This window comes from Schistocerca gregaria, chromosome X (assembly GCF_023897955.1).
Source record: "Schistocerca gregaria isolate iqSchGreg1 chromosome X, iqSchGreg1.2, whole genome shotgun sequence".
NCBI lineage: Eukaryota > Metazoa > Arthropoda > Insecta > Orthoptera > Acrididae > Schistocerca > Schistocerca gregaria.
In genome coordinates, this window is record NC_064931.1 from 533,043,732 (window position 1) to 533,070,410 (window position 26,679).

The 26,679-nt window shown below is 35.7% G+C and overlaps 1 protein-coding gene across 7 annotated transcripts in view; it reads right to left on the reverse strand.

Annotated features, from left to right (window-relative positions):
- Window positions 1–26,679, reverse strand: part of LOC126297463 (neuropathy target esterase sws) — a 216,467-nt gene that overhangs the window by 78,202 nt on the left and 111,586 nt on the right. For all 7 annotated transcript variants that reach the window (XR_007552528.1, XM_049988336.1, XM_049988335.1 and 4 more), the window contains exons 15-18: window positions 20,847–21,003; window positions 16,477–16,623; window positions 1,863–2,095; window positions 1,297–1,479 (exon numbers count right to left, since the gene is read on the reverse strand). Coding sequence is in view for 6 of the 7 variants with exons in the window: in XM_049988336.1 (XP_049844293.1) it covers window positions 1,297–1,479; window positions 1,863–2,095; window positions 16,477–16,623; window positions 20,847–21,003 (720 nt within the window). In the remaining variant the exon portion in view is untranslated. The remainder of the gene's footprint in view (window positions 1–1,296; window positions 1,480–1,862; window positions 2,096–16,476; window positions 16,624–20,846; window positions 21,004–26,679) is intronic.

Consider the following 26,679-nt stretch of genomic DNA (forward strand, 5'->3'; position numbering starts at 1 on the left):
CAGCTGCCATTCCATTTCACGCACACATTGTTATGCTCCTGTTATCTGTACCACAGCAGAACTGTGTCTGAAGTAAATCCAGAACATGTACTCTCTTCTGTCAATGCGCCACTTTTATAGCAATGATCATAGAGTGGAACGATGTGAAATTTACTTTTGAAACTCCTAACATAGTTCTGAGTTGGTGATTATAATAGCTAAAGTAATATGCATTAAAAATAGCACAATAGTGTGAGAGGCTAAAGAGAAGGTAGTTGGAAATCTATATTCCGTATTAATTCATAACAAGTTAATGAACACAACTGCCTGAAGATATCCAGTTTCCTTACCGAACACCACTGTTAGAGGTTGGGATTTAACTGGGTGAGCAATCTCGGCAGAAGATAAAACACACTCAAAATTAGGAAAAAAAAATGTTTTAAGCTATAGTCACAAGTTTTTATGTTGCCTACTGGCTACTGGTTTCAGTACACAGTACCATCCTCAGAGCATCCCTGGCAAGCAGTCCTCATGCCCATTTCCCAACCAGGGCACAAGCAAAATAAAAAATTGTGGTCATATACTACTACAAACACTTTTCTCTGATTGTGTTGGTTGCTGTCCCAGCCAGCAGTTTATTGGGAATATGTAAGACTCAAATTTGCTGTTTACAAGTAAGAAAATGTTCCAGTGCAACACAATGATAGCTCTTGGGAACATATATGAATGGGTGACACTGAATACAAACTTGTAAATAACAGAGGATGACATTGTTACACAGTATTGTACATAGCAACAGGTGTGCAGATTTGAAAAGCAAATTCTAGATAATGACGCATTAAATGAAGGAACAATATACATCCAGGGATTTTGTAACATGTTTGTGTTTTCATAAAAAAAAGGGATATGAAATGTAATTTCTGGATAACTGTCCAACATGTGAAGTAAGGACAGAAACTATGCTTCAAGGTCATTCATCCAGCAGACTGAGACACAATTTGTTGGCCTTCAATACTTTAGACAAGTGAGCCATTTGCTGGTACCAAATATCTTCATTTCTTTGTCATCCATTTTCATCAAGTCCAATATAAACATGCTGCACTAAAAATGTCCTCATAGCAGTCATTTATATTCTATGTTTATGTATGAAATCTGAAAAGTGAAGATCAATATGAAGGAAATGACAATCAATATCTGCAGGACCTTCTATCATAGAATTGATTCCGAAAATGCTCTTGTTCCTGGTGAATCGATATGCTTTTTATGGATATGAATACAGAGACACAAAATACGTAAAAAGGTCACCCTGTTACTCACAAGTCTAGCATTTGTCCTTTCAGTAAAGAGACGTTTTTTGCAGAGAATATGGTGGTGCGCCGATACCCAGTTTCTGTTGTTCAACCACGCCACTGTATTTTTTGGCTTTTTACTACGATCACGATGCAGCAGAACAAGCTCCTTCTGTGTCCGTACTGCCAGGCGTTCTATTTCTTTTTCAATCTGAAATTGAAAGTATGAGAGTATACGTCAACACATAAACAAAACAAAACAGTTTATATATAAAATGTAGGCCAGAGACAAAATAAAGGAATATTCACTCTCATATATATCACACAAATATAAGGTTAAATATGGTAACATGCATTTGTAAGAGTACTATATATAATGGAAAAAGCAAAGGTAAAATCTCATTGTACAGTTGAGGGCCCATAACTTCAACAAGCACATGACACAATACTGAGAAGCACCAGAAAGCTAGCAGTATTTACTGCTTGTCAACAAGCCAGTGCATCAAGTATATGGTAAGTTGTTACCTTTACTTGTTCCATTAAATATAGATCGTATGAACTGTGCGTATCTTCTTCACAATGAAAAATATTTACCTTTCCCACTGTTGGCTCCTTCTCTGCCAAACCAACTATAAGAATGCAGTCAGCCTGACGTACACAGCGTTGAGTCCATGGAGTAAACTGGAAGTCACACTGATAAAGTGTAATTTTGTGCTGGTCTTCCTGCTGAAGACACCAAGAAGTTAACCTGTAATCATTCTTTGGATCCAAAATGGATGGACCCAGAGAATTCCGAATCACATCTGATGTCAGTCTTAAAGTAGGACCTGAAATATAAAAGGTCACATATATTTCAGTATCCTTGTATTTATTTGTGGTTAAGATGAAACAGGCTGTTCTTACCAGTAATGCTCATTTTATTTGTTTATTTTCATTCAATAGGGCTTCTGTGTCATGTCGTGAAAAAAGGCATATCAAGAGCATTTTAAAAGAAAAAGTTCATGACAATAAAATAACAAATTACAAAATTCCAGGACGAGAACAACAATTAAAACAAGAATAAATTTAAAGGAATAAATTTCATTTTATTTTACAAGACACTAATAATTGACAAGGAACCATCCTATCATCCACTTTGGGGAGGGGGGAAGGATGACTGGACTATACAGGTAAATAAATGAACATGAACAGTGTTTCACACTTTTCAATCATTTCAGTGATTCACACATATCTTAACACAATAAAGCAGCAAAAATACTTACATATGAACAGGAAATATACTGTTCCACTCATTTCTGTGAATTATATTCTCATAATAAAATTATTAGCTCAAATTATTCCTGCGACAATTAAACAGTTCACGTGGAGAAATTTCTCCAGTTTGAGTTGTCAGTAACAGCCTGCAACTCTTGAGGAAACCTATTGAAAATCTACAGTGTGGTCTGTTGCACAATTTACTGAACAACAGTTAATGACTTGTTTGCAACATAAAGCTTAATCTTCTGCCTTCATTAGTAGGATGCTGCCCCCTTTCTTCAAATAAAGTTCATGTTGTCAAAAACAAATAAATGTGCTGTAATGTCTGTGTAAAAATCCCGCAAATGTTAGAAATAGTTAACCGAAATGAGCTTCGCAGTTTAACACAACTGTTGCTCGCTTTTGCATCTGAACAGAGTTGTCCCATATCGTATCAAGAAATGGTAGTATGCAATTTAAACTAGTTTCTAGGTATCAAAGGTGCAGATTAATGACAATTTTCTAACTGTAAAACTAGCACTGAGCTTCTGCAAGGGGTGATGAGAGTTTCTATCTTTAGCTAGTGCTCGAAATCTGATGTCATCTGTGTCTCAGATTGTACAACCACCGTAAGACAATTGAATGCAGTTGTAGACAAAATTGCATGTAATGAGTTTTTTGCAATTGAAATTCAGCCTATTAGTTATAATCCAAGAGTCATAACTATTATTATGCTTGTTTTCACATGTGTTTATGGATGATATCCACTGTTCCTCCCCAGCCAAAAAATTAATAAGTAAATAAAATAAAAAAAACTTTCATGAAGACTTCAATTTTCCTCATATAGATGTATATAGCCTTAGCATAAATAAGAAACACTAATGCCTGCACAAAACACACCAAAGAAAGAACCCCATAATCACCTAAAAATGTTCAATGTACCTATCAGACACTTGATTTGAAGGAAGCTGAACCATTCAACTTCAAACAAACCAAAACCATATTCAAAGCTATTTCAGGGAGAGAGCTGGGGGAGGGGATGCCACACTTTCACTTGATCACCTAAATGAAAATAATAAATTTTAATCCAATTGAGAGCTGTCTCTCTTCCTCAATAAGGAAAGATTCAATGAAAAGATTGCAGAAGTGGAATTATAAAACGATAGGCATGGCACAGCTTGAGCTTCTCCACCAGAATAGAGTGTCACATGCCATGTTCCAACGTCTTTAACAGACTCTGATGTGACAACTTACTTCAATGGCGGGGATAAAGTGGGGTGCCGTCACACCTAGAGAGATTTTTGTTGACTTTTAAAAAGCCATTCTGCCACTAATCTGGATATCCGCCTCGAAACTGCACAAAAATACAAAATACACTATATGAAAAATGTGTCCTTATAAGAATTCATAGCTGCTGCCTTAAGGTTGATAAACACTTGACAGAACAGAATGTCAAACATTCCAACATGCATTTAAAATGGCAGTATTGCACAGAATGCAACAGGACAGGGTAGAATGGAAAGGGATGTCAATATCAGGATTTCTCAGGAAGGAAGTTTTGACATTGACAACGGCGGGGAAAAGAGTGATGACATCAGAAGTCAACCTGTTATCACATTCACTTATGTTATAACAGAGGAGTTTGTGGTTTTGTGTCATCTTAGTATTTATTTTACTGTTTATTCTATTTCTGTGACACATTGTAAAGGCTCCATGTGGACTTTGATATTTTTCCTGTTCCTCCACAAAATGAGGCAACAGATCAGAGTGTGAAAAATAATTTAGGTTTCCCAATACCTGGACCAAAATGGCTACACTGTACATAAACAAGGACATAAATCGATGAACCTATTTTCATAAAAAATCTATTTTTGCCAGTGAAAAATTCAGCTCCACTAAAGTACAGAAATACAGTGTTTCTTCACAGAAATACAGTGTTTCTTCATGTTAACTGGTACCTGAAAGGAAAAAATACACACGCAACAAGGTTAAAAGGCTCTGTTTGTTGCCTTCCAATTATTATTTTGAATGTATGTATGTATGTACATATTTTCTCAAGCAAATAAATGTTTTGAAATGTTTGAACAGCAATTTTCCTATTGTTTCACTTCTCAGCATTTCATAATATATAGTTTGTCAAGTACATATGTTATGAATTTTTCTGTGGCTATTAATAAAGTTTAACACCACTTGTTTCTTAATTCTGAAACTATATTCCAACTTTTTGTACCACAAAGTGTATCTCAAAATCTCAATTTCACTGTTTTGTTCTGTGTTAAATAAAGTGATTCCATATTGAGCTTCTGTTTAGCATGTACACACAAGTATTTGGCAGTGATGTTGCCTTCCATTCCATTACACTGATTTCCAGTGTGAACCTGCCTTTACTTTCTGGAATTTTTATATACCTTCATACTTGGATAAATACACTGCCTTCTCCACCCTTAAAATTATGTACTGAGGTTCACACAATCTTGATTTGATCTTCCTGCTAGCCATGTGTGCTCTGTCAGTTTAAGAAAATAAGGTGTATCACTGTCTAGAAGTATTATCATAATCTTACTGCCTTCACTCCTACGTCATTTTCGTATTTTCTTACTTCAGGTATGACAATTGAATCATACCATTTGCAAAACAAAGTAGCAGTCATCTGCCTTTGATTGATTCTTGTAAAAAGACAGACAGTTTTTCAACATTTCTGAAAGCCCATGGGTTTTATAATTTTCTTATCAACAGAAGGGGTATTTTGTGGTTTCCTGTGGAGTTAACACAGATCAGCATGGTCTTTACTAACTTCATGGGCAGGAGCACTGGTTTCCCTTTTAGAAGCTAACTTGTTTCAGGCAAAGCCTTCCAAATAAGACCTGTCTCATCTGCACTGTATAAAAATTCGGGGTCATAAGATTCTGCCTCAATTTTGAATTTTTTTAATAACATTTTCTGCTGCTTTTGGGTTACAACATAAATCCAACTCATGAATACCATGCCTTGCTCTGAAATTCTGTAGCCAGCCAGTGCTTGCTTTAAGTGAAGACAAACTGTCAATTTCTTTACTAAGTTTTGCTTTTTTTTTTTTTTTTTTTGCAAACTGTCGACCCTGAAAGAGGGTTTCCCAATGCTCACTGCTGCAAAAACCACTTTAATAAGGCCTCCTCAAGCTCTGTGTTTTCTGCTGTTTTATTTGCTTTACTCAATTAATTATCATCTTCATTCTCAAGGACAGACACAAAGTTTAAAACTGAAGACTTGTTCTTCTTTTTGTCTGAAATTGTTGATTTTCCCATGCTGATCCTCTTGGTTAACTGCTTACCACTCATGTCTTTGTCTAATAGTTGAAGGACTTTTATTTTGTCTGTCAACAAAAAGACAAATTGTTTCTTTGTAGTAGACATATGCCATGTAAATTAAAATACGCTCACAAACAAGAGTCAGAAGACAGAACCTATAGTGACAAATTAGTGTACACCTTATGGTCATGAGACAGACTGATGTAGGCCACACTGAATGTAGGGCACACAAACACAACATTGCGCATATTGCATGTACAACAATGTGCATACTGTATTCATTGTTCACTGTATGATTTTACCTTTTAATACATTTGCTGTAGATTAATTTTAGAAGGGTAAAGAAATGTACAGTGTACTGTAATAACTCTTGAACAAAAACCAGGAATTTTAGCCATACAGTACAAATTACTTTTTCCTTAAAGTGATGTGGATAACTGATGATAAGGATAGTTAGAGTTTGGAAAATAGGAGTTACATTGCACACTGTAACAAATTGAGCCCACTCCTGTGTACCTGCGGCCTTTACAAGTTGGGGTGGCTTCCATGCTTCAACCACAACAGAGGGTTATCTGTGGTTCCTTGAGTGGGGCAACAGCCTTTCAGTAGTTGAAGGGACAATAGTCTAGACTCATCTGGCCTTGTAACATAACCTAACATGGCCATTCTGTTGTCGCACTACTGATGGCTGGAAACCAGTGGAAACTACTGCTGTTATTTTTCCTGAGGACATGTAGCTCTACTGTATGCCTTAATTATGACAGCACCCTCTTGGGTGAAACATTCCAAAATTAAAATAATACCTCATTTGAATCTCCAGGGAAGAATTACTTAAGAAGACAATGTCACCAGGAAAAATAAAAGAGGCACTCTACAACCTGAAGTGTGAAGTGTTGAATCCCTTGTTGGAGGTAGTAGGTTAGAGAATTTAAAATGAGAGATGAATACGTTAAGGGGTAACCTACCACTTTGGAGAAAGTAATGTGTTATTCCCTCTATCTCTCAAACAGACTAGCTCTCTAACAGATGAAGGGCAGTTGTGACCTTGAGCATGTATCTTGTTTTTTAGTAAGTAAGTGTTTGTTTTTGGGCTGCATACTGTGCAGGAAATTTTCTGTTTCTTCTGCATGCATGACAATGAAAGTGGATGCAGTGTATCTGCAATGCAGGGCGATGGGCACATGGATTCCTGTTCTTGGAGACACCTGCTCATCAGGGTAGTTATTCCATGAAAACACTGCCCCACCTTCGAGATTTGCTGCAGACCATGGAAACTCAGTGGGCATGACAATGGTCATGACATTGCTTATCAATCAAAACCCAGAGAGAACATGCAGAGTGCAAATTTCAAAGACCAATCTGTACTGTGAACTATGGTAAAGTCATACACTGAAGTAAAATAAAAAAGGAATGTATATAATGGATATGAAATACAAGTGAGATCAAGAAGCAGCATGATGTTGTGGATGTTGTTTCACAGTCCAATCTATCCACTGTCACAAATGGTGATGGTGGTGGTGGTGGTGGTGGTGGTGGTGGTGGTGACACAAGCACCCAGTCCCTGGGCAGAGAAAATCCCCAACCTGTCTGGGAATCGAACCCGGGACCTCGTGATCCAACACTAGCCACTAGAACACGAGCTGCAGATGAAGCAACATGTGAATTTATTTTGTCATAGTTGGTGTTTGAGATTTCCGGCTGGTACAGACATTGCATTTTCGAGATATCAACTTGGTCAAGCAGGTAGCATGGATAATTAATGGCAGCCACAAAAAACGTTTCAGTAGTGCACTTCCTTACAGCATCTGAAGAACTATAGGCAAGATACATTCCCAAGGTTGAAATTAGACATAGTGGGAATTAGTGAGGTATGGTTAGGTCCAATAAGGAACAAGAAGATAGGAAAGTGGGAAAGCTACTATCAACAGTTTAGTGAACACATCACCGTAGCCAAGACAGTCATGAAGCCAGCACCCCGTATGGCAGCACAAGTTATAACCCAACTAGTTTGAAAGATGATGATTAGATTGAAACAATGTACGATGAGATAACAAAAATTATTTAGACAGTTAAGAAAAACCAAAATTTAACTGTACTGGGGGGACTAATATTTGACAGTACAAAAAGGAACAGAAGGAAAAATAGTAGCATTGATTGCGAGATAGGAATGAAAGTGTAATCTGCTTGGTAGAAATTTGCATAGAGTACTTTTTAATCCTGGCAAACACCTGGTTTAAAAATTATGAACGACCATTGTACACAGTATGTTTCATGATTCCTATTAGGGGCTTCTAATGTAGAAGAAGGGACTCAATAGATAAAATTTTTAGAAGAAATTAATGTCCGGAAATGTATCACTTGGATATAAAATAAGTTAGAAGAATAGATCACGTTCAAATCTCCCACTTGACAATTCACACACAAACTGAGATGAGAGCGCTGTTGTCAGCCTGTTGTGCTTTTGACATCACATATTTTCATCTGACTACAACAACAGCTGTGAAGAATTGGTACATTCACAATTAGAAGGGCTGACTGGTGCTCTACAGACATGCCACACTCGACTTCAAAAGAGATGGCTTTCATCACTTAGAGAACATGACGATAAGTACTCAAAACATTGCCCATGCTGTGGGCTCCTGTAGAGAACACAGGTCAGAGCTCATTGTCCCTCTTGTTTATGTACCATAAAGCAAGAGATTTAAAATTGATCTGATCTTCAAACTCATTTTACATCAAAATGGTATGTTTCTGGACATGAGTTCCTTAGCAAAACTTCATCCACTAAGCGCCCTCTACAATCCCAATAAGCTTGCATTAAAAAGAATTGTGAAACACTTTATAAGTGGAAGAAAGCTGGATTGATTATACAGTTCTAAGACAGAAATTTCAAAATTGTATTTTAAACTGCAAAATATTTCCTGGGGCAGATATGGACTGACCATTTTTTATTGGTTATGAACTGCAGATTAAAACTAAAGAACTTTTAGAAAGGTACTGCCTTATAGGGATGGGACATGGGGAAATTGAAAGAATTGTTGAGACTTTAAAAGGGAGCACCAAGCAACACCTAACAAACATGAGAATGGTAGCTTTGACAGATGAAATAGTGAATGAATAGACAAAATGACATGATCCAGTAGAAATCCTTCTACAGGGCGTTCAAAAAGTCTCTCCGCAGTGCCATATGATTGCTAGCTGCGCGTCCGTATGCCACAGTGAATATACCAAAATGAAACTCAGTGAAATACAAGTTTTAATTTATTGAATATTCATTTTTACTTACAAATCTTCACATTAAACGTTGAAAGTCTCCCCCCCCCCCCCCCCCTTGTTGAATACACAATTAAATTCGTCTAATCATGTTTCCAAACACAATCTGTAACATTTCTTCTGTAACAGAAGCAGTGAAAGTGGATATTGCAGTTTTCAGTTCATCAATGGATTTTGGACGCCTTTTATACACAGTTGCCTACACTGCACCCCAGAAGAAAAATCAGGTCGTGTTACATCAGGCAATCGTGGAAGCCAAAGTGCCTGTGAAATTATGTGACCACCAAAAACATCAGCAAGCAGAGACATTGAAACGCAAGCTGTATGTGCGGTTGGACCATCTTGTTGAAAATAACCATTCAATACTTCACTTAACACAAGTTCTCTTATGAATGGGTACAGAATATCACTGCAGTATCGTTGTGCATTTATTGTTTCATTGAAAAATATGGGACCCACAATCCGACATCTAGAAATTGCAATCCAGTCTCCTATGTTCACAGAATGAAGTGGTTCCTCATGAATACACAATGGATTTGCAGTACTCCACATATGAGAATTTTGCGAGTTCATGTACCCGGATAAATGAAGCCAAGCCTGATCAGCGAAAAACGTTTCATTAAGAATATCCCTTCCATTTCCTTGAACAAAATTTCTGAACCATTGCCAATAATGAAATCTCTTGCCATGATCAGTATTTTTCAGTTCTTGCACCATTGTCACTTTGTATGGGAAAAGTTCTAATTTTTTCCTTAAAGCTACGTGGGCCGTTCCAACACTAACATCGATTTCCTGGGCGAGTTTTCTTACTGACTTGTTCGAACTCATGGACATTTTATCAGAAATATTGAGTAGTTTATCCTCAGACAAAACGCTAAGATGACCACTTCTCGGTACATCTGTCACTTAAGCTGTACTTTGAAATTTGTTAATCAAATCTCGCACAGTATCGTGATGTGAGAGTGTTGTTTCCAGGAAAACTGAACTGAATGTTTGATTAACTGAAACTGTGTATTTACCACCAGCTTTGAACACTTGTTCGACTAAAAACACACGTTCTTCAATGGGTAGCATTTTAACAGTGACAAAAAAGAAAGAAACAAACAAACAAAGAAACTAAACTTAAAAGTTCACATCAACACGTAACGACACACACCAACGATACTACTGATGCTGTCTGAAATAAACAAAACAGTGGAATGTTTGGAGAGTCCACTTGAAGGGAAATAACCCAAGCAGGCGAACAATCATACGGCATGCACGGCTAACAATTATATGGCACTGCGGAGAGACTTTTTGAACACCTTGTATAATGTGAGATACTGAATTTGAATGATGAAAGGAATAAAATAAAATAAAATAAAAATGCAGCAAATCAAGCAGGTAAAAGGGAATACAGACTTTAAAGGGAAGAGGGTTAACTAAATCTACCAATAATTGACACCTGCTTCATCCTGTAACATAATAATGAAGTGGCATATGATGTCATATGTGCTCAAACAGAAAGAGAACAGAACCTTGCCAATATTTATTTCATGCTCATATTAATTTTTGGAATGTAGGTTGTAGGGCAGGCAGATCTGAATTGATATCAAGTGCTTGAATTAATGCCTGAAGGGATGAAGGAATATACAGAATGACTCTTAAAAAGGAAATGAACTTCAAGACAATATTATAAATAAAAAGAAGTTTAAGTAGGTTAAAATGAGCTGGGAGATACAATAGTGCGAGAAGAATTTGACACTGAAATTTAATTAATTGTTCCATAGATCATATTTATGATAAATGTTGTAATGCTCAGTATGTCAACAGAATGGAAATTATCCAATAAGAATAATGACAAAAGAAAACAAGTTTAGTAAAAGGGTTTTCTACTTCACGTTTCATCAATATGCACACCTAAGAACCTAGATCTTTCTATTCTGTTTTTATTTTTTGTTGGTGTATAAGGCTAACAGGTATTTTTGGCAGTACAAAACTGGATACACTATGTTTTCTTTTGAAGTGTAAAGCTATATCATTAATGCATAACCACTCAATAAGTTTCACAAAAATATCATTTGCTATTTTCTCCACTGATGCTTCTTTGCTCAGCTTCATAACACTATAATTTATCTCCATGCAGAAAATATGTGTGTGTGTGTGTGTGTGTGTGTGTGTGTGTGTGTGTGTGTGTGTGTGTTAGCAGAAATAAGAGATCTTTAATGGCTCCTTTTTCTGTCTCTCCTTTGAAAACATTCTCGGATCTGACAAGATGTGGCCTGGACTTTTTTTACAACTTTTCTTACTGTGTTACAGTTTGGATTATTAGTTGTTCTGGCTATTTTGTACGTGTGCCTTCTTCATTTCGAAGAGCCTCTGATAACTGTTATGATGCAAGGGTTCTTTAATGACTTCCCATTATTACATTTAATTACCTTTTAGGAAAACTACTTTAAAAAATTGATACCAATTTGTTAAAAAAAATGTTGAATTTAAAGCTAGCATTATGTTCTGTGTAAATATCACCCCAGTAAACATTTTACAACTTTCCCTTAAAATCTTCAGTAGTTTTGTCATTAAACAGCCTTGCTGTTTTCTCGAGTGTTTTCAAACTGTTCACAGATAGATCTTACTTATGTTATGTGAGTAAATGTGCATTGTCATCTGAAAATCCATTTACCACTGGACAACCATGTATTTCTTCAATTTATTTTTTATGTATGAATACATTCCCAATAAGGGTACTATTATCTTGGGCAACTCATGTAGGGCAATTTATGTCTAAGACAAAATTATAAGTGACTAAAACAGCACAATAAAAATCCAAATTTTTCATAAAAAATTTCCCCATTATCCAGTGGAGACCTGTGTACTGTAATACTAATAATATATTTCCTAATACTGACAGGCAAGCCCATGTTTCTAAATCCTGATCAATACAGAATCTACTTGTTTCTACATTTCCATATTTATATTAATTTTTCATAAATTTGACAACTCCTTTATCCATATTGGATCTCTGTTAATATGCGGACCACTTACTCAGATTTTCTATCCCCACGATTGTCTAGTATTCAGATAGAAAAATCACATCAATTCCTTTCTGACTACTAAGTTATTGTAAACAAATTAACATTGTATTTACTTAATTTTTTATCCCCCTAACATTCTGTTTAAGCAAGTTGATTTTAACCTTCTCTCTGTTATTGTAAGATGAACTGGGAGTCTGCCAATTTCATTCCTTCAATACTGTCTGTCTGAATTCGAGTTAAAGTTAGTGTCTCATCTGACCCCAACAGCCACACAGATTTGCCTTTGTGTGCTGGTGGACCCCATTATGTTTTCTGCTAATAGTTTTCCTAATTTGTCCTTACCACTCCCATTCAAGTGTAGGGCATGGGAAATATAACCCCATCTCCCTACAGCAGCTGCTAGAACAGCAGCAATACGAGATCTAACATTCACCTGAAGGAGCCTACTCAACTCCATATTTACTCACTCACCAGCAATGTCGCAGATCAGTTCAGGGTACCAGATATGTACATGAACAAGAGAAGCAATACTAACCCTGTGACTTATCTTAGAAGATAAAAGAAGTGGAAAGCAATGCTTATATAGTTTACAGATTTACAGAAAGCTTTCGACACTGTTGACTGGAACACATTTTTATAAATTCTGAATGTAGCAAGGACAAAAGACACGGAGCGAGAGACCATCTACAATTTGTACAAAAATGGATGTGAAATTTAATGAGTCAAAGGACATGAAAGGGAGGTAGTAGAGACAGTAGTGAGACAAGGTAATAGCCTACCCTCATCGTTATTAAACCTGTGCTCTGAGCAAGCAATAAAGGAAACCAAGGAAAAATTCTGTAAGGGAATTAAAGGTCAGAGAGGAGAAATGAAAACACTGAGAGTTGTCATTGACACTGACAGAAATACAGACACAGCTAAGGGCTTGGAAGATCAGTTGAACAGAATGAATAGTGCCTTGAAAGCAGGTTGTAAGATGAGCATCAAATTAAGTTTAGGAAGGGTGATTGAATGTTGTCAAATTAGGTGATGCTCAGTGAATCATATTAGGAAATGAGACACTAAAAGTGAGTAGATTAATTTTGATATTTGGGCAACAGAACAACTGATGATGCTCAAACTTGAGAAGATACAAAATGTAGACTGGAAATAGTAAGAAAAGCATTTCTGAAAAAAGACAAATGTTAGCACCAAATATACAAGGGCGTGCTGCAAAGTAATGCTCCTGAATTTTTTTTGTGAAAACTCTTAAAGGTTTTTAAATAAAACAAATATTATTACCATTCTATGTCTTTATTCAACATGTCTACATGTCACTGCTAGAGGGCTCCAAATTTTAGCCTGTAATGTGGTAATGTGCAATGCAACTCTGTCTGTGCATGAGAAACAGAATGCTGCAGATGAGTTTTGAATTCAAAGAGTTCATCCACATATGGGGCACCTTATCCTTCAGCATGATGATGCCAGACTGCACATGAGAGCTGCATCATCTGCAACAATCTGATGTCTTGGGTTCACCGTCATCAATCATCCTCCGGAGTCCCGACTTGATCCCATCCAATTTTCATCTGTTTCCAAAACTTAAAGAACACCTTCAAGGACTTTTCTGAGAGTGACGAAATGGTGCAGCAAGCAGAGGGGACGTGGCTCCAGCAACAAAGTCAAACGCTATACAGTTATGGTATCAACAAACTGGTCTCTTATTGGGAGAAATATGTTCATCACCAGAATGACTATATTGAGAAATAAATATGCAGACATGAAGAATAAATCTATAGTATGTTAATACCATTTATTTTATTTAGAAAGCTTTTTACTTTTCAGCACATCCTCATGCACGTAAACCTTAGGAATTCCTTTCTGGGGGTATTTTGTATTGTACAGAAGCGAAACATGGATGATAAACAGTTTACATAAGAAGAGAATAGACGCTTTCCGAATGTGGTGCTACAAAAGAATGCAGAAGAGTAGATGGGTAAACTGAATAACCAATGAGAAGATAAAGAATCAAATTTGGGAAAAAATGGCTCTGAGCACTATGGGATTTAACATCCGAGTCATCAGTCCCCTAGGACTTAGAACTACTTAAACCTAACTTACCTAAGGACATCACACACATCAATGCCGAAGGTAGGATTCAAACCTGTGACAGTAACGGTCACGCGGTTCCAGACTGAATTGCCTAGAGCCACTTGGCCACCGCGGCCAGCAAATTTGGGGAAAAACAAAATGACTGCATAACTTGACTACATGAAGACATCACTTCATAAAATGATGCATAAATGATGAGAGACAAATGTTAGTAGAAACTGGTATTTCTGTAAAAGGAACAATGTGTGAAGCCTACAAAAACTATCACAGTCCTAACTCAGTACAAGACCTCGCCAAGAACCCTAGTAAATTCTGGTCCTACGTAAAATTGCTAAGCAGGTCAAAGGCTTTTATCCAGTTACTCTTGGACCAATCTGGTGTGGCAACAGAGAACAGCAAAAGGAAAGCTGATGTTTTAAATTTCCTGTTTAAGAAATCATTGACAAAGGAGGACTGTACAAAATATTTCCAATTCACCATTGCACAGACTCCTGTATGGAGGACAGAGAAATAAGCATCCCTTGCATAGAAAAGCAAAACAAAACAAATAAATCTCAAGATTCAGATCAAATTCAAATTCAGTTTCAAAGAGCTTTCTACAGCATTGGACCTTATGTAACTTGTATTTATCATGACTGTCTCATCTGGTATAAAGTCTCAAGCAACTAGAAAAAAGCACAACTGAGTCCTATATATAAGAAGGGTAAAAGAATGGGGCCACAAAATTACAGACAAATATCCTTAACATCAGTTTGCTGCAGAATTCTTGAACATATTCTCAGGCTGAATATAATAAATTTCCATGAGACAGGAAAGCTTGTGTCAACAAATTAGCATGGAGTTAGAAAGCACTCCTCATGTGAAACTCAGCTTGTTTTTTCCTCTCTCAATATCCTGTGAATCACCGATGAAGGCCAATAGACAGATTCTGTGAGCAGTCCTGATCATACGGAATAATTTCACTGATATGTGAGTGGCTCAAAGATTTCTTAAGTAACAGAAAATGGTTCATTGTCCCAGACAATGAGTGTTCATCGGAGTTACGGGTATTGTCAAGAGTGCCCCAAATATGTGTGATACGACAGCTCTTATTCTCTGTATACATAAAAGAGCTGACGGACAGGGTGAGCAGCAGCCTGTGGCTGCTTGCTGATGACGCAGGCTGCTAGATTTGTTACCAGTAAGTTCAGTCTATACATGATTGTTATGGAGATTCTTTGTGAACTCAAATGGGAATTCCTGGAGGGAAGGTGATATTCTTTTGCAAAACACTTCTGAGAAAATTTAGAGAACCAGTATTTAAAGTTGACTGCAGAATGTTTCTACTGCCACCAATGAACATTTCACATGAAGTCCACAAACATAATAGAAACTGGGGACCCATACAACCACAAATAGACAGTCATTTTCCTGCTTTCCTCTCTTTTTGAGTGAAACTGGAAATGAAATGACTAGTAGTGGTACAAGGTACCCTCTGCCATGCACTGTATGACAGCTTGCAGAGTATGTACATAGATGCAGAGGAGTTGAAGGACACATACTGAGGCATAAAGGAATTGTCAGTTTCGTAAGGGAGGAAGAGTGTGAGAAAAGTGGGGGGGGGGGGGGGGGGGGGGCTGTAAATGGAGACAAGCCTTAAATACTGTAACCAGGTTCAAATGGCTGCAGGACTAGCGATGAGTTTTGCTCGGGACAGACTAGTATGGAGAGCTGCATCACCTCAGTCTTTGGACAGAAGATGACAACGACCATGGCCATGGTCACAACCACCACCACCACCACCACCACCACCACCACCACCACCACCACCACCAGAGATAAATACGCAGATAATACCAATAAATTTCTGAAATTCTATATAAGAGAGCTATGGAGAAGCTGTTTAACACAATATTAAATACGATATCATTTCTTCTTTAGTAGCTAGAGTCCTCACTTAATATCAATGCCACAAATGCTTGCATGCAATGGAAAGTCAGTGAGTTAATGATATGGTTTAATTATTCATCCAGCTATCAATTGAAAAGCCAATAAAAGGTAACCTTTTATTTATTTTTTACTCGCCTATTGTCAATTTACAGAATACATTCTTACAACAATGAATTGCAGCTGTCGTATTTAACTGGTCCTTTTAAACATACCTCCAACTGCTATAAGCAGATATGTAAACAATGAGTTCAAAGGTAGATAAACAATCAAAATCTTTTTTTTGTAATAAAAATGAAAATTACTTCTATAGTGTCACATATATACCTTATAAAAAATTCAATAAGTTTTCAATGAGACAGAACACTCATTAAAACTCACCTATGCTGCGCAATGCATGGTACAGTTCATATGTGAAAGGCACAAGAGGAACATCATCAGAAATTGGAACTATTGCAACTGTTGAAAAATTTCCATGAGAGGGCCGGCTATCAACAGGTACACCTCCATGTGGTCTCTGCCAAGAACCTTTAAATTGTCAGAAAAACATGATTTAGAGATATTATATTTGCATAGGAATCACATGCAAAATAAGAATAAAATGCAATATAACAATAAAACAAACATTCTGAAGAAGGTTTTGGCCAAAAGCTGGATGTGTGACTGTCTTTTTGTTGTGCCTGTCTGCAACTCAATGTGTCATCTGAACAGTGAACAACAATATATCCTTTTCCTAATATTGTTGTTTAAGGAGTTAGGCATTCTGACAACTGCTTCACAATATATTTATTCCCTCATAAAGTTTGCTGTAAATAATCCACTGCAGTGTACATAATTACAATACAAGAATAAAAAACTGACATTCATTATGCCCCATTAAGATTGACTTTAGTACAAAAAGGAGTGTGCAATGCTGCAATCAAAATTTTTGATCACTTTCCCTGTGATATAAAATGTCTGACAGACAGCCAAGTAAAATTTGAAAACTGAAAAAGATTCTCCTTCACAATTCCTCATATTCCATAGAAGAATATCTATTACCGTAATGCATAAAATGTGGTGGGCAAGAATTACTAAATCACAACAGTAAATCTTTTCTTTTCTTTTCTTTCTTTCTGTTTTAACTCTTAAATGATCAGAATATGGGCACATTCGCAAAATAATTTGTGATGTGAATGTAAAAATACATCAAAGGGTGACAAGGCATGGTGGCACTTGAAAAAGATGAGGGAAAGTGAAAGAGTATTTTAAGAAGGTGATAAAATATTTTATAAAGATGGATAAAAGCTGACAAATTATTTAAACAAACAGATTGTATAAATGAATTATTCACATTTTCAATAATCCCCTACCAAAAAGCCCAGTTAAGACCATAATAAATTTCTTTATTATGATCCTGGATGGGGTGTGGCCCCTTTTTTCCCTTCACACAATTTTATTAACATGTGCAGCTACACTGGTAACTTTATATTGGTAATTGCAAATCACAAACAAAATCCACATTGCATTTTTACAACAAACAACATAACTTTCGATACTGGAAAAAGTTAAACAAAATATTTTTGGATAACTATTTCTTAGGAATGTTAACCAAAAATGAAATAATTACACTGGATTTCCTTTCCGCAAGATTCTTTTGATTGCTCTACATCTCCCTTTCTTGCATTCTTTCTCCTATTTTAATATCTATGCTCCCTCAAGCATACCCTGGGCCAATTTTGCTGCCTTTGAATATTTTTTTTTCAAGTACTTTCTTCAGTTTAACTGGGGCTTGTGAGAGAAGTTTTTCTCATGTCTCCATAGATAGTTGGTGTTCTTGTTCCTTTCCTTTTCGGGCAATTGCCTCATAGTCAATCGATACTTTCATGTTATTCATCCTTTTAATATCCTCTTCAAGATGCCTTTGGTTTTGTTCCTCCCAATTCATGTTTTCTTTTCTTTTGACATTCTTCCATATAAGCAGTATAATTTGCATGTTGTGTCTGTCTATACCTAATGAGCTGAAAGTCAAAGGGCACAAGAAAGAAAATGGGGGTACTTTCCACAGCATCCCTCACAGTCAAACACTGTATAAAAATTATCAGTCCCCTGTCATTTTGTCTTCTCCTACTATGTGCATCAAAATGGAATATCTTACTTCTGTGTTCACATTTCCATGGGGTAATATAAGGGAATTCAAGATGTGGCATGTAGTGATGCCAATTTCATAAAATTAAATGTAAGAGAAGCCTTAACAATTTTAAAACATTTTGATACTTTAACTCTATGGATGGTGAGACTCTTTTTGAGGTGTGCGGTTGTCAGTAATTGTCAATATCCCTGTTATCTAAAGCTGTGTCATCTTTTCCAGCTGTAAAACCTCCCATTCATCTGATAAGTAATCTTGTCAGACATCAAATGACATCATTTTTGCAACTTTTAACATGTTACTGTAGTTTCTGCTCTTTATTCTTTCTCTGAGGTCTAAAACCCTAGAACTTTTCAGTGAGATACTTCATAAGCACTTCTTTTCCATCACACGTTTGGGCTTCCATGTAATGTTTTTGAGCATTCTCCTGAAACCATAAGGTGTCACATTCTTCCAGTTTGCTAAGCTCTTCACTTACTTGCCTGTTAAAAGCTTGTTGTACAAGAGGAAGCAGATTATCCAATGTGAAGAGTTCATTGTGAGGAACTTCAAATATTCACGGTTTCTCTCAAAGCAAAAACCCTCAAAACACAAGCCAAAAAGTTTTATGGAGAAAACAGCCAAAGTTGCAAAATTCAGTTCTTTTTATTTAAATTAGGACCAGTTTCAGGTTTCAGAACCCATTCTGAAATCATTCAAACAGAAAAAATGGTGTATTCTGTGATAGCGTGCAAACCATGTTAATTACATACATACTTGTGTATAACTAAAGTTTGTTGCTGCTCACTGGCACAACGAACGTACAAGCCAAAAAGGTTTGAATTATGTTTTCTACTTCTGTATGCAATTTGTGAATCAAAGGTATTTGGCTTTGAAAACACTGCGTGAACCTACTGAATAGACCTCTACAAAAATGAAGTTCAGCTTCCATTGAAGGGTTTTTAAAAGAATGTACAATGGCATAGTAAGATTTGATCTGTACAGTACCATAATTATTTTTAAAAGTTATATGCTTAAGAAAGTAAGATCAAATACTATCCCTCCATTCCAGAACCTGTTAGGTTGCTCAAGTAAGCCACCTTATGGTTGTACGTTTCAAAACCTTGTGATGCAGAATATTAAACTTGCACACAAATTCCTTCAAATTCTTCCCAGCAAACAGGCTAACCGTCAAACCAATGGCAAATACTGACCAGAAATTTACATGCTCCTTCACCTAAACACTACAAAGCCTTCACCCTGGTATTACACACTGTATGACTGTTGCAACTTCTGATGTTTATAAATAGTCTGTCTTGTGTCTCCTGGATATCACTATCTAAAAGCCTGAACACTTTTCATTGAGGTTAGGGCCATCTGATCCCAACATAAGGCATTTATTTAGAGACAGGTTGGCTTGAGAATGTGCTTCACATAACTTCTGATGTAACGTTTCACTATCTCATTTGCTGATAGAGAAAATTCTTAGGTGATGCATTGTTATGCGACACTAGCTCTCAGACAAAAATGTAATCTTTAACACTGATAGTTTCATTCAAATTCAACGTGTAATAAGATGAACATGTTTCTGGAAATTTAGTTCTTGTCATTAGGTGTCTTATTTTCTCAGACGGAAATGAAAAATGTTCATTAATACTACCACGAAACGTCTTCTTAAAAATGTTACAAATATTATTTGATGCATCCACAGAGAAATTGAAAATCACCTATTTCATTGCCCACATCAATTCAGTGGTGGTGGAACTATGCTTAAGCTGAACCTTGAGGCTCACATCAGTTACATGCAGGAAACTCAGATCAGAATTTCGAACATGTAACTGATGAGAGCCACATTTAATTTGAAAGTTACACTTATGTTTTGTTGAGAGTGAGTAGCTAAAAACTGTTTGAAAACCTTTTGTCTCAAAATTAACAGATCAAGAACACACACTGCAAAACCACTTCCCCTCACTCCACTCACTCCCCCCCCCCCCCCCCCCCCCCCTCCAAGCCCTTACCACCATCCTCTCAACCCGCTTCTTAGCTCTTCTCCAGGCAAAGACTTTACTTTCCAAACTGATTGTCTTTGCATTTTCTCCATTTTAAAAGTTTATTTTTGAAATTGAACAGAGTATCACAGCAGCAGCTTTGTTACTACAGCAAAATTAGAAGACAGTTTACAAAATCAGAAGCAGTTGTAATACAGAAATATTTGATGCTAATAACAGCTGCACAATATATTTAAAAAAATACTCAAAAATCAAAAAGAAACAATCAATCACAAACTTCAGAAGCCCCTCACATTAGGATTTATTTACTATTTTCATTTGAGCAGTATAAAAAGTAAAATAAATGAACATGAATACAGAAACTTGGAAACAATAGTAAGCAGCTTACTTTCTTTTAAATGAGCAAAAAATGTCGGAAAAGGTGACAATGTTAAAGAAGGCAACTAAAGGTAAGAAAGGTGACTGACTCCTCATCCCGACATCATTAAGAATTATCATACAAATGAAACATTTAATTACACACTATTGTTTGGTGATGAGCCTATGAATGGACACATTAGCATGCAAAAATGTGCACAATAGCAAGTAAACTTCACAAATCAAGAAAAGTAATAAGTGTGTATACAGATATTTACCCAGTATTCTGTGCCCTAGCAGATGAATCAGTCTTGTTACAACAACAGGATACTTGAGTTTAATTGCATTGAAAAGTCCTTCAGGAAGTTTTGCCAATTCAGAATCACGAACAGCCATAACTGTTGTGCCTCGAGGGGTATGTGTCACCATCTCAACCTGAAAGAAAAATTCCTGTTTTTAAAAATGTCTACAACTAATAAAGAGAATAGTAAATTAGCAAATTAACAACATAATTGGAAATGTTTTCGAGTTATGATATGATTACAGTGTTGTAACACACTGTTAAAAAAGAACTCTTCATGCAGAACATTCTTATATTTCAAAATGTGTGACATGATTGGTATACTAAATGAATGACCTGATAAAACTGTCAGCAGTTCACTACCAACACCTACCTAACTAATTATTATTTGAAAAATTTGAACGGATTGACAGTTAGGCATCAAACATCAATTACAGCACTTATTTATTGAATTTGGTAACTATGAAACTTAATTTAAAAATGATGGTAAGTCACACAACTAATATCGGTGCAGACGGTATTGAATCCTTTATTGCGTTCACGACACATTTCGGACATCGCCCATCAGCAGATGACCTGGTAACAAATAATAAAGAGAAGTGCAAATAATGATATCACACAATACAGCTTTACCAAAGTAATGAGTTTACATAAATATCAAACGAAATTAACTGCACAACAATTTATCTGTCTCGCGTGTGTACCATCTAAGATCATAATATGCATTGACAAGGATGTTGAATAATGTCCGTACAAATGTCAAGTAAACCATGTGCTGTCGTATACAAGAATTAGACCTAACCAGTAGCTGACTACAGTTATAATGTGAAGGCACCGCTAATGGAGCCATAACATAAGCTGGTGTCATAAGATGATAGCAATTTTGATGACATGTAAAATGAAAATGTTAATAAAAATAATAAAAGCTCAATCAGCACTAATGCATATGAAAGTGAATTGTATAACAGTACAAGGCATTCCATTTATATCATCATCATATAGCACCACATTCAGTACGATTTTATAAAAAGTCAATTAAAATGATTATTTTTAAAACAAAAAAAAAACGTAATTAATTTTATATATATATTTTACCAGCACAGTTGTGCACGAATGTCAACAGTAAAACTCAATGCAATTGTGCATGTTTCATAAACCAAATATACTGTTACATGTAATCTTAAAATTTGGAGTATGAAGTAAGAAAAACAGTTTTCTAATAAAATTACGTGTGGTCATAAAAATTTCATAAGTGATAAAGGTAGTTGAAAGAAAGAACAGCTGGATAGGGAGTCTTACTGTTTCTTTCTAGCCACAAGTAACTCGTTGAAAAATTCGAAGAATAATCTACGACTGCCTGAAATTAGCTCATTTATTGTAAGTTCTGGATCACTCACTCGTGTTTCAATTTCTTCTAAAACGTCCAGTAATATTCCTTTATTACTAAAATGCAAAATTGTCATGTCATCTACAATGTTTTTAAGCTGATGTTGGTTCTCCTTTAAATGTTGTCCTAACACACTTCCACTACTTGCATGTCCATGTTCACAAAATCTAATCTGAAACCCCCATCCACTTCGCCAGACATAATATTTCTTACATTAACTGCAGAAAATCTTATAGACACCTGCACTACTTTATTTATACAGTGGTAGTCATAACTTGTGTTGCAGCAATTTACCCAGTTTATTATTCATTCAAAAACCCTCTGTAATATTAGATTTGTGTAAGACATTTGGTATCCTATCTGCCATGGACCCGTAGTATGACAACAAAGTATACTTTTCAGTCTCTTTGTTAACTACAATTTTCTTCTCTACTTTATGAAAATTTTTGCTTCCAATCCTCCTAATTGCTATATCAGTGAAACCGTTAGTCACACTGACCTGAACAATCAAGTCAGTTTCCTTCTCAGGCACATCTTTACAAGAATCTAGTTTGGCTATCCAATAAAACACTGGTGTAAAAAAAATGTACGCTTTTGAGCTGGTGGGTGGCATGAATCCTGCAATGAATTTGTAGCTTATGATATATCTCAGTTTTAGCAGTATGCCCTATTTTGGTGATTTGTAAGTCAAAAAAATTAATTGAGCCCTCTACTTCAATTTCATGAGTGAACTCCACATTTCTGTCTGAGGAATTAAGAATATCTGCCATCACCTGAATGTCATTTTCATTAACCGATAATATTATGAAAATGTTGTTGAATTACAAATCACCAGAATAGGTCATACTTTTAAAATTGAGATACACTGTAAGCCAATGGCTTCAAATTTGACTATACTGCAAGATTCATGACACTCACCAGGTTCAAAGCGTAAAGTTTTTACTTCAATGGTCCTTTCAATTTGGCATCAGTTACTGATTTTTCCTAGTACAGGAAAGTAGCACACTGACATATAAGGTTTTTATAGACCAATATAAATTTAATGAAATAAAAACTTTTCCTATGAAGAATGGTCTTTCTGATCATGATGAACAGCTTTGTAAGTATATTTGGAAACAGTTTCCCCAAGAAAAATAGAGAAACATAACTGTAAGAAACCTTCTAAAAAGCCTTGGCTCACTTAAGAGACATAAATATCTTGTAAACAGAATAGGAAAATGTATCTTATACCTAGGCGTAAGGATCCAGAAACAGTCAAACATTATAAAAACTGCTACACTGTATTTCTTTTTTTTAAAAAAAAAAGAATAATGAAGAAAAAGGTTATTAAGAAGTCCAGAAGTACATGTATTATGTCTGAAGTTAGCCCCTCTAATAGTAAAATTAAAATAAATTGGAATATTGTTAAAAGGGAAATGGGGCATGTGAGGGCTCAGGCAGAGTGCATTATTAGAAAATGCAAGGATGTATGTCGAAGAGGTAATTCTTATTTAACTTGATAAAACTGAAATTCAACCCACCTCTTCTGCTGAAACTAGGAAAATAATAAATTCCCCCAAAAGTAAATGCTGCCATTCCCAACAAAGTACTAAAAGCCTGTTTCCAACAGTAAGCAGGATTTTCAGCCACATATGTAGGAGCTCACTGAAACAGGGCATTTATCTAGATATATTGAAATATGCATTTGTTAAACCATTGCATAAAAAGTGGGGATAGGTCTGATGCAGACAGCTACTGCCCAATCTCACATCTGACAGCTTTGTCCAAAATACTCAAAAAACTAATGTATTCACAATCACAAGTAGCTTCACATATTTGTAAAAATAAAGTCCAAAAAAAGGTCAACTTGGTTTTCAGAAAGTCATTTCAAAAGAAAAAGCTACATATGTTTCCACTGATCAAATATTAAATGCTCTGAATAACGGATCACCACCCACTGGGACTTTTTGTGGTCTCTAGGCTTTTGATTGTCACTCATGAAATTCTTCTATACATGCTTAATTATTGTGGTATGAGTGGGACAGTGCACAAATGGTTTAATGCATATTTAACTGGAAGAATGCAGAAGATTCAAATTAACAGTACAAATACACAATAATTATCCAAAGAAATTGTAAATAATGTCCTACAGAAAATTATTAAGTGGTTCTCTGCAAATGGACTCTCACTAAATTTTGAGAAAACACAGTATATGCAGTTCCATTCAGTAAACGGCATAACACCATTGCTAAATACAGAGTTGGAACGTGAGTCTGTTGCTAAGGCAGAATATTCAAAATTTCTGGACGTGTACACTGATGAGAGATTGAATTGCAAGAAACAAATTGATGATCTGCTGACATGTTTGAATTCAGCTACTTATGCTACTGGTGTTATTGCAAAATTTTGGTGATAAACATATCAGTAAATTAGCCTACTATGTCTATTTTCATTAACTGCTTTCCTATGGCATCATATTTTGTGGTAATTCATCATTAAGTGAAAAAATATTAATTGCACAGAAGTGTGTAATCAGAATAATACTTTTAGCTGCCCATCATCATCTTGCAGATATTTATTTAAGGAATTAGGGATATTCACATTGCCTCCAGAATACATATATGCATTTATGAAATTTGTTATTAATAACCCATCCCAGTTCAAAAATAAGAGGAAAGTGCATAGCTACAACACTAGAAGAAAGGATGATCTTCACTATTCTGGGTTAAATCTGACTCTGGCACAGAAAGGGGTGAATTATGCTACCACAAGTCTTTGGTCATTTACCAAATAGCATGAGAAGTCTGACAGATTGCCAACCAGAATTTAAAAAGAAATTAAAGGAATATATGAATGACAACTTACCCTATTCACTAGATGAATTTTTAGATATGAAGTAGGGAACCAATGTTAATGTAATGTAATTTTGCTTAGCTAAGCTAGTTTTCTCTAATGACGTGACTTAGAAGAAAACATACTTGATTGTTCAGGTCTGTGTGACTAATGATTTCACTGATTGGCAATTAGGAGGATTGGACAAAAAATTTTCATCAAGTAGAGAAAAAAGTTGTAGTTAATGAGGAGACTGAAAAGTATATTTTTTGTCATACTACTGGTCAATGGCAGATAGGATACCAGATGTCTTACACAAATCTAATATTACAGAGGGTTTTTGAATGAATAATAAACTGGGTAAATTGCTGCAACACAAGTTACGACTACCACTGTATAAATACAGTAGTGCAGGTGTCTAAGATTTTCTGCAGTTAATGTAAGAAATATTATGTCTGGTGAAGTGGATGGGGGTTTCAGATTAGATTTTGTGAACATGGAAATGCAAGTAGTGGAAGTGTGTTAGGACAACATTTAAAGGAGAACCAACATCAGCTTCAAAACATTGTAGATGACATGTCCATTTTGCATTTTAGTAATAAAGGAATATCACTGGGCATTTTAGAAGAAATTGAAACATAAGTGCGTGATCCAGAACTTACAATAAATGAGCAGATTTCAGGCAGTTGTAGATAATTCTTCGATTTTTTTCAACGAGTTACTTGTGGCTAGGAAGTAAACAGTAAGACTCCCTATCCAGTTATTCTTTCTTTTAACTACCTCTATGACTAATGGAATTTTTATGACCACATGTAATTTTATAAGCAAACTGCTTTTCTTACATCATACTGCAAATTTAAAGATGACATGTAACAGTATACTTGGTTTATGAAACCTGCACAACTGCATTGAGTTGTACTGTTGACTTTCTTGCACAACTGTGCTGGTAAAAACAAAATAATTTTTAATTAAGTATGTTTTTTAAAAAGACAATCATTTTAATTAACTTTGTATCGGATGTGGTGCCTTACACTTAGATTATGGACAAATCATACTGAACGTGGTGCTATATGATGTTATTGTAAATGGAATGCCTTGTACTATTGTACGGTTTTTATGATTCATCTTCATACACATTGGTGCTGATTGAGCTTTTATTATTTTTATTAACACTTCCATTTTACAAGTCATCAGAAATGCTACCCTCTAGTGATACCAGCTTATAATATGGCTCCACTAGCAGTGCCTTGGCATTATAACTGTAGTCAGCTACTGGTTAGGTCTAATTCTTGTATACGACAGCACATGTTTTACTTGACTTTTGTACGGACATTATTCAACACCCTTGTCAATGCATATTATGATCTTAGATGGTATATAATTGTGTTCTTCAGAATTGTGTACAGTTAATTTCATTTGGTATTTATGTAAACTCATTTCTTTGGTAAAGTTGTATTGTGTGAATCATTATTTGCACTTTCTTTATAATCAAAGAAAAATACAGAGTAGGTATTAAAATCCATGGAGAAGAAATAAAAACTTTGAGGTTCGCCGATAACACTGTAATTCTGTGAGAGACAGCAAAGAACTTAGAAGAGCAGTTGAACGGAAT